Source organism: Pristiophorus japonicus, chromosome 3 (genome assembly GCF_044704955.1).
Source record: "Pristiophorus japonicus isolate sPriJap1 chromosome 3, sPriJap1.hap1, whole genome shotgun sequence".
NCBI classification, from domain to species: domain Eukaryota; kingdom Metazoa; phylum Chordata; class Chondrichthyes; family Pristiophoridae; genus Pristiophorus; species Pristiophorus japonicus.
Window position 1 is genome coordinate 222,516,034 of NC_091979.1, and position 8,398 is coordinate 222,524,431.

Here is an 8,398-nt window from a genome sequence, read left to right on the forward strand (position 1 = left end):
CTTTGAGACTGAGGGTCAGAAGCCTGGGCTAGTTGGCGGTTAGGATCCAGGGTCTGTCTGAAGATTGGAGTCTAAGGTCTACCCAGTGGTTGGAGTTCTGGGCCTGGCTGATCATCAGAGATCTGGGGCCAGCGTTGTAGTTAGAGTCTGGGCCTGTGTTTATTGGTTCAGGGTCCCAGGAACCTAGGTTGTGTTCATCCACAGGACCACAGACAGAGTGCTGTGGGGATGCTTGGTGTTTGACTGGTGCTCACCATTTCCCCCCTCTAGTCCTCTCTCTCTATAGGTGCCCTGTGTGAGTTTCTACCTGTGTGTGCAGCTCCCCCGCTGAGTGTGGGAGAGAGCGCGCAGGTAGCTGCAGTTAACCAGAAAACAAGGAGCAGGCTGACTGAAGGTCGAGAGGGCAGTGAAGGGACGTAGGCCCAGATCTTCAATCTCCTTCTGGTTACTAAGATTATCCTGAATAATAATAAGAAATGGAGCTGGTGTTGGAAAGGAAAGGCAGAGGTCCAGCTCAGAATGTGGATTTAAATCAAGGGCCTGCAGCAGAAATGCCCAGGTGTGCCCAGGGGACCAGCTACTGATGCGATTCTGGAAAGGCCCAACACCAAACCCTGTGCTGTAAAGTTACCTGGATAGCACTTGACCAAATATTCCAGCAGGGCTTCCTGGGTCACCGTTATGTGACTCGCATTCATCTCAGAGATAACACAGCATAGCACTTCAGCCAAGGGAACAAACTGGGACTGAGCAATGGGCGTCATTGGTATTGGGGACACTTCACCTGCAACACCACACAAGGTTAATATTCAGTACGCCTCATTTTAGCCACATTTATTTATTTATGACAATTTTCTCCCTCTCTCTCATCTCCTGAAGGTACTGATTCTTACTAGGTACAGTCACCCAATGGCCAATCGGCACACTCGAGCCTAGACAGTAACTGCCTGTGGACTATTTAACTATGGGAGACATCGCAACAGATTGTGATTTCTCCTGATGTACACACACCTGCATTTTCCTGCGGCGAAGGCATAATGATCAGGTGCAGGGACCTCGGCTGATTTCTCCCCTCCCTAGCTCATCACACTGTCCCAACCACTGCACCAGAGCAACAAGTGGAACTTTGCATGTGAAATTGTGCCCTGCTTGATTATCTTGGAATGTGCTCCGAGTGATTGAGCGAGAGTGTGTCTGAGGGAGAACACAGAACATGAAGAGCAAGGGAAGCGTAAACCCAAAAGAGGGAACTCTTGGAAGGACTGTACCATAGTTTGGGTGAATGGGGGAGGGATGTGCACAAATGCAGCAATGGGACAGGGTAGATTGTTGGAGTGTGAGGGTAGCAGGTTATCTGTGCTGCTGCAGACTCAGAACTTTGGACTGCGGTTTAGAAACTGTCCTGTTTCAGCAATGCTGTTGAAGGAAAGCCCAAAGTCAGGCTTTTGGAATAGTGATATATAGATAGCGCCTTTAATGTAGAAAAGACCACAAGGTCTTTTATGGGGGGGGGGATCGAGACGGTGGGAGGTGCTGGGTGCTGGACACCAGAGAGTGGGGCCAAGGCCGCTGGAGACTCTGTCACTGTCAATGGGGGCACAGGGAGAAGGGGAATCATGAGGGCAGAGTCAGAGGAATGAAGAGTACGGTGACGGGGATAGAAGGACAGAGAAAGTTTCAGAGAGGGGGAGGGGCAAGGCCACTGGAGGAGTCAATGAAAAGGACTTTAAACTTGAACTGTCATAGGATGGCCACTGAGAACAGAGGCGATGGCGGAGCAGGTTTGAGATAGGATATGGGTGACTCAGTAATGCATCATTTAGAGTGGGGGAGGCGTGAGGCGAGGGGGAGCGGGGGGGCGTGAGGCGAGGGGGAGCGGGGGGGGCGTGAGGCGAGGGGGAGCGTGAGGCGAGGGGGAGCGGGGGGGCGTGAGGCGAGGGGGAGCGGGGGGGGGGGCGTGAGGCGAGGGGGAGCGGGGGGGGGGCGTGAGGCGAGGGGGAGCGGGGGGGCGCGAGGCGAGGGGGAGCGGGGGGGCGCGAGGCGAGGGGGAGCGGGGGCGGCGCGAGGCGAGGGGGAGGGCGCGAAGCGAGGCGAGGGGGCGCGAGGCGAGGGGGAGCAAGGCGAGGGGGAGCGCGAGGCGAGGGGGAGCGCGAGGCGAGGGGGAGTGGGGGGCGCCAGGCGAGGGGGAGCGGGGGGGGCCAGGCGTGGGGGAGCGAGGCGAGGGAGCGGGGGGCATGAGGCAAGGGGGAGTGGGGGTGAGTGGTAAGGGGGAGTGGGGGTGTGTGGTAAGGGGGAGTGGGTGTTGGGGGAGGGAGTGTGGGGGAGGGGGAGGGAATAGCGGGAAGTGAGGGAGTGGTGAGGGATGAGTGAGGGGGGGTTGGGGGACTGAGGGAGTGGGTGGGGAGAGTGAGGGAGTGGGGAGGGGTGAGGTGTGGGGGTGGGGTTTTGAGGTGATGGGGAGTGGCAGGGTGAGGAGGGGGAATAGGGGTGTGTGAGGTGAGGGGGGATAGGGGATGAGGATGAGGGTGTGAGGAGGTGGTGTGAAGAGGGGGGATAGAGGGTGAGGGGAGGGTGTGAGGAGAGGCTGTGAGGAGAGGGTGTGAGGAGGGAAGGATGGGTGGGTGAGGAGGAGGGTGTGAAGAGGAGGTTGTGATCAGGAGGGAGGAGAGAGAGTGAGGAGAGCAGTAAGTGGAGTGAGAGCGGCGAGAGCATAGCGAGAGCGGAGTGGGCATAAGGAGCAGTGGAGGCCCGAGAGTGGGGAGAGAGAGAGCAAAAAAGCAAAATAAAAATCAAGGAGGGACATCACAGGACAGCAGGTAGGTGATTGGTTGGTGGGTATCACTGCTGTCTTTTCTTCTCTCGAAGTTAGGGCAGAGGAGTCTATTAAAACTTTAGTTAATAATCTAATAAATAGAGGCCTGGCAGGGCAGCTCAGCTCCGTGAAATGCACATCCTGTGCCATTTGGTCATTCCTGGACGCTTCTCATGGCCTGGACGACCACGTGTGCGGGAAATGTCGCCAGCTACAGCAGCTCGAGCTCTGGGTTTCGGATCTTGAGCGGTGGCTGGCGTCACTGTAGTGCATCCGCGAGGCTGAGAACTTCGTGGATCGCATGTTTCAGGAAGTGGTCATCCCGCAGCTTAAGCGTGTGCAGGCAGAGAGGGAATGGGTGACCGCCAGATAGACAAGGAGGACCAGGCAGGTAGGGCAGGATTCCCCTGAGTGCATCGTGCTCGCTAACCGGTTTTTAGTTCTGGATACTGGCGAGGGCGATGGTTCCTCTGGGGAGTGCAGCCAGAGCCAAGTCCACGGCACCACGTGTGGCTCAGCTGCACAAGGGGAGAGGAAGAAGAATGGAAGAGCAATGCTGGTAGGGGATTCTATAGTTAGGGGAACAGACAAATGCTTCTGCGGCCACAGACATGACTCCAGGATGGTATGTTATCTCTCTGCTGCCAGGGTCAAGGATGTCACGAAATGGCTGCAGGACATTCTGAAGGGGGAGGGTGAGCAGCCAGAGGTCATGGTGCATATCGGGACCAATGACAAAGGTAGAAAGAGAGAGGAGGCAGATTTTAGGGAGCTAGGAAAGAGATTAAAAAGCAGGACCTCAAAAGATAGTAATCTCCGGATTACTCCCAGTACCGCGTGCTAGTGAGTACAGAAATAGGAGGAGAAAACGGATGAATGTGTGGCTGGAGAGGTGGTGCAGGAGAGAGTGCTTTAGATTCCTAAGACATTGGGACTGTTTCTGGGGGAGGTGGGACCTGTAAATCCTGAGGGGTTGCACCTCAACAGGGCCGGGACCAATATCCTCATGGCGGAGGTGGGGCGGGGGGGGGGGCAGGTGCAGTGTTGCTAGGGAGGGTTTACACTAGCTTGGCAGGGGGATGTGAACCTGACAGTAGATTTAGAAGGGAGCGAAGAAAAGCTGGAAATGGAAGGCAGAAAATTAGTGAGTTTGGAAGGCAGAGGAAGCAAAGGCTCGAAAATAGTTTGGCAGTGCTAAATGGTATATACTTCAATGCAAGGAGTCTAGGGAGTAAGGCAGATGAGCTGAGAGCACAGATAGATACGTGGGAGTATGATATTATAGCTATTACTGAGACATGACTGAAAGAAAGGCAGGAATGGCAGTTCAACATTCCTGGTTACGGGGTTTTCAAACGAGATAGAGAGGGGATAAAAAAGGAGAGAAGGTCGCAATATTGATTAAAGAAACAATTACAGCTGTGAAGAGGGATGATAGACGAACATAAGAACCCTTTGAGCATACTATAGTAAATAAGAACATAAGAATTAGGAACAGGAGTTGGCCATCTAGCCCTTCGAGCCTGCTCCGCCATTCAACAAGATCATGGCTGATCTGGCCGTGGACTCAGCTCCACTTACCCGCCCGCTCCCCGTAACCCTTAATTCCCTTATTGGTTAAAAATCTATCTATCTGTGATTTGAATACATTCAATGAGCTAGCCTCAACTGCTTCCTTGGGCAGAGAATTCCAGATTCACAACCCTCTGGGAGAAGAAATTCCTTCTCAACTTGGTTTTAAATTGGCTCCCCCGTATTTTGAGGCTGTGCCCCCAAGTTCTAGTCTCCCCGACCAGTGGAAACAACCTCTCTGCCTCTATCTTGTCTATCCCCTTCATTATTTTAAATGTTTCTATAAGATCACCCCTCATCCTTCTGAACTCCAACGAGTAAAGACCCAGTCTACTCAATCTATCATCATAAGGTAACCCCCTCATCTCTGGAATCAGCCTAGTGAATCGTCTCTGTACCCCCTCCAAAGCTAGTATATCCTTCCTTAAGTAAGGTGACCAAAACTGCACGCAGTACTCCAGGTGCAGCCTCACTAATATCCTGTACAGTTGCAGCAGGACCTCCCTGCTTTTGTACTCCATAGAACTATTTTTCTTGCTCGAGTGCAATGTTTAATTTTATATGCAGATAGCTATTGGAGATGATTACTTAGATGATGTCAGCCTTGGCTCTCCCTTCCGAGTCAGAAGGTTGTGCATTCAAGACCCACTTCAGAGACGTGGGCACATAATTGAGGCTGGGACTTCAGTGCAGCACTGAGAGACTACTGCATTGTCAGAGGTGTCATCATTCAGATGAGACGCTAAGCCGAGACCCCATCGATAACCTTTCAAGTGGACGTAAAGGATTCCTTGGCACTAATCGAAGAAGAGCATGGGAGTTTTCCCAGTGTCCCGGCCAAAAATTTATCCCTCAACCAACATCAGTAACAAAACAGATTATCTGGTCATTATGTTACATAAGAACATAAGAAATAGGAGCAGGAGTAGGCCGTACGGCCTCTCGAGCCTGCTCCGCCATTTAATATGATCATGGCTGATCCAATCAAGGTCTCAGGTCCACTTCCCTGCCCGCTCCCCATAACCCCTTAATCCCTTATCGTTTAAGAAACAGTCTATCTCTGTCTTACATTTATTCAATGTCCCGCCTTCCACAGCTCTCTGAGGCAGCGAGTTCCAGATTTACAACCTTCAGAAGAAATTCCTCCTCATCTCAGCTTTAAATGCGTGGCCCCTTATTCTAAGATTATGTCCCCTAGTTCTAGTCTCCCCCATCAGTGAAAACATCCTCTTTGCATCCACCTTGTCAAGCCCCCTCATAATCTTATTCGTTTCGCTATCATCACCTCTCATTCTTCTGAATTCCAATGAGTAGAGGCCCAACCTCCTCAACCTTTCCTCATAAGTCAATCTCCTCATCACCGAAATTCAACCTAGTGAACCTTCTCTGAACTGCCTCCAAAGCAAGTATATCCTTTCGTAAATATGGAAACCAAAATTGTACGCAGTATTCCAGGTGTGGCCTCACCAATACTCTGTATAACTGTAGCAAGACTTCCCTGCTTTTATACTCCATCCCGTTTGCAATAAAGGCCAAGATTCCATTGGCCTTCCTGATCACTTGCTGTACCTGCATACTAACCTTTTGTGTTTCATGCACAAGTACTCCCAAGTCCCGCTGTACTGCAGCACTTTGCAATTTTTCTCCATTTAAGTAACTTGCTCTTTGATTTTTTTTCTGCCAACGTGCATGACCTTATACTTCCCAACCTTATACTCCAACTGCCAAATTTTTGCCTGCTCACTTAGCCTGTCTATGTTCCTTTGCAGATTTTTTGTGTCCTCCTCACACATTGTTTTTCCTCTCATCTTTGTATCTTCAGCAAACTTAGCTACGTTACACTCAGTCCCTTCTTCCAAGTCGTTAATATAGATTGTAAATAGTTGGGGTCCCAGCAATGATCCCTGCTGCACCCCACTAGTTGCTGATTGCCAACCCGAGAATGAACCATTTATCCCGACTCTCTATTTTCTGTTAGGTAGCCAATTCTCTATCCATGCTAATATATTACCCCTAACCCCGTGAACTTTTATCTTGTGCAGGAACCTTTAATGTGGTACCTTGTTAAATGCCTTCTGGAAGTCCAAATACACCACATCCAACTGGTTCCCCTTTATCCACCCTGTTCGTTACATCCTCAAAGAATTCCAGCAAATTTGTCAATCATGACTTCCCCTTCATAAATCCATGCTGACTCTGCCTGACCGAATTATGCTTTTGCAAATGTCCTGCTACTGCTTCTTTAATAATGGACTCCAACATTTGCCCAACCACAGATGTTAGGCTAACTGGTCTATAGTTTCCTGCTTTTTGTCTGCCTCCTTTTTTTAAATAGGGGTGTTACATTTGCAGTTTTCCAATCTGCTGGGACCTCCCCAGAATCCAGGGAATTTTGGTAAATTACAACCAATGCATCCACAATCCCTGCCGTTTCTTCTCTTAAGACCCTAGGATGCAAGCTATCAGGTCCAGGGGATTTATCAGCCTTTAGTCCCATTATCTTACTGAGTACCACCTCCTTAATGATTGCGATTGTGTTAAGTTCCTTCCCCCCTATAGCCTCTTGACTTTTCAGTGTTGGGATATTGTTTGTGTCCTCTACCGTAAAGACTGATACAAAATATTTGTTCACAGTTTCTGCCATCTCCATGTTCCCCATTATTTATTCCCTAGTCTCGTCCTCTAAGGGACCAACATTTACTCTAGCCACTCTTTTTCTTTTTATATACCTACAGAAACTCTTGCTACCTATTTTTATATTTCGTGCTAGTTTACTTTCATAGTCATATTCCCTTTCTTAATCATTTTTTTCAGTCATTCTTTGCTGGTTTTTATAAGCTTCCCAATCTTCTGTCCTCCCACTAGATTTGGCCACTTTGTATGTCCTTGTTTTTAATTGGATACCGTCCTTTATTTCTTTAGTTAGCCACGGATAGCTATCTTTTCTTTTACACCCATTTCTCCTCACTGGAATATATTTTTCCTGAGAGTTATGAAATATCTCCTTAAATGTATACCACTGTTCATCAACTGCCCTACACTTTAATCTATTTTCCCAGTTCACTTTAGCGAACTCTGCCCTCATACCTTCATAGTCTGCTTTATTTGAGCTTAGTTTGCTGGCTTGAGATCCAACTTTCTCACCCTCCATCTGAATTTGAAATTCAACCATGCTATGATCACTCATTCCAAGGGATCCTTTACTAGGATACTGCTTATTAATCCTGTCTCATTATACACAGGACCAGATCCAAGATAGCCTGCCCCCTGGTTGGTTCTGTTACATACTGCTCAAGGAACCCGTCCCTTATGCACTCTATGAACTCTTCCTCAAGGCTACCCTGAGGATCATCAAATGAGGCCATATGGGTTGAACTGAAGAACAAAGAAGGGCAATCACACTGTTTGGGAGTGTACTATAGATCCCCAAACAGTCAGAGGGAGATAGAAGAGCAAATATGTGGGCACTTTTCTGAGAAGTGCATAAACAATAGGGCAGTAATAGTAGGGGATTTCAACTACGCTAATATTAACTGGGATAGAATTAGTGTGAAAGGTATAGAGGGAGCAGAATTCTTAAAGCGCATTCAGGAGAACTTTTTTAGCATGTACGCAGCAAGTCTAACAAGAGAGGGAGCGATTCTAGACTTAGTTTTAGGGAATGAAGCTGGGCAGGTGGAAGGGTATCAGTGGGAGAGCATTTTTGTGGTAGTGATCATAATTCAGTTAGATTTAGGGTAGTTATGAAAAAGGTCAAAGATAGACCGGGAATAAAAATTCTCAATTGGGGAAATGCTTATTTTACTAAGCTGAGATATGATTTAGCCAAAGTGGACTGGAAACAGCTACTCGAAGGTAAATCAGTGTCAGAGCTGTGGGAGACATTCAAGGAGGAGATAGTGAGGGTTCACGGCAAGTATGTTCCCTTAAAGAAAAAGGGTGGGACTAACATCTCTAGAGTCCCCTGGATATCAAGGGACATACAGGGTAGGATCAAAAAAAGGGAAGCTTATG

At 49.0% G+C, this 8,398-nt stretch overlaps 1 protein-coding gene across 2 annotated transcripts in view; it reads right to left on the bottom strand.

The window, feature by feature from the left end:
* Positions 1 to 8,398, bottom strand: part of stox1 (storkhead box 1) — a 105,931-nt gene that overhangs the window by 25,925 nt on the left and 71,608 nt on the right. Inside the window, exon 2 of one of the 2 annotated variants that reach the window (XM_070876311.1) lies at positions 632 to 784. The exons of the other annotated variant lie outside the window; for it this stretch is intronic. Within the exon in view, the coding sequence (XP_070732412.1) occupies positions 632 to 784 (153 nt within the window). The remainder of the gene's footprint in view (positions 1 to 631; positions 785 to 8,398) is intronic. 2 annotated transcript variants of the gene reach the window in all.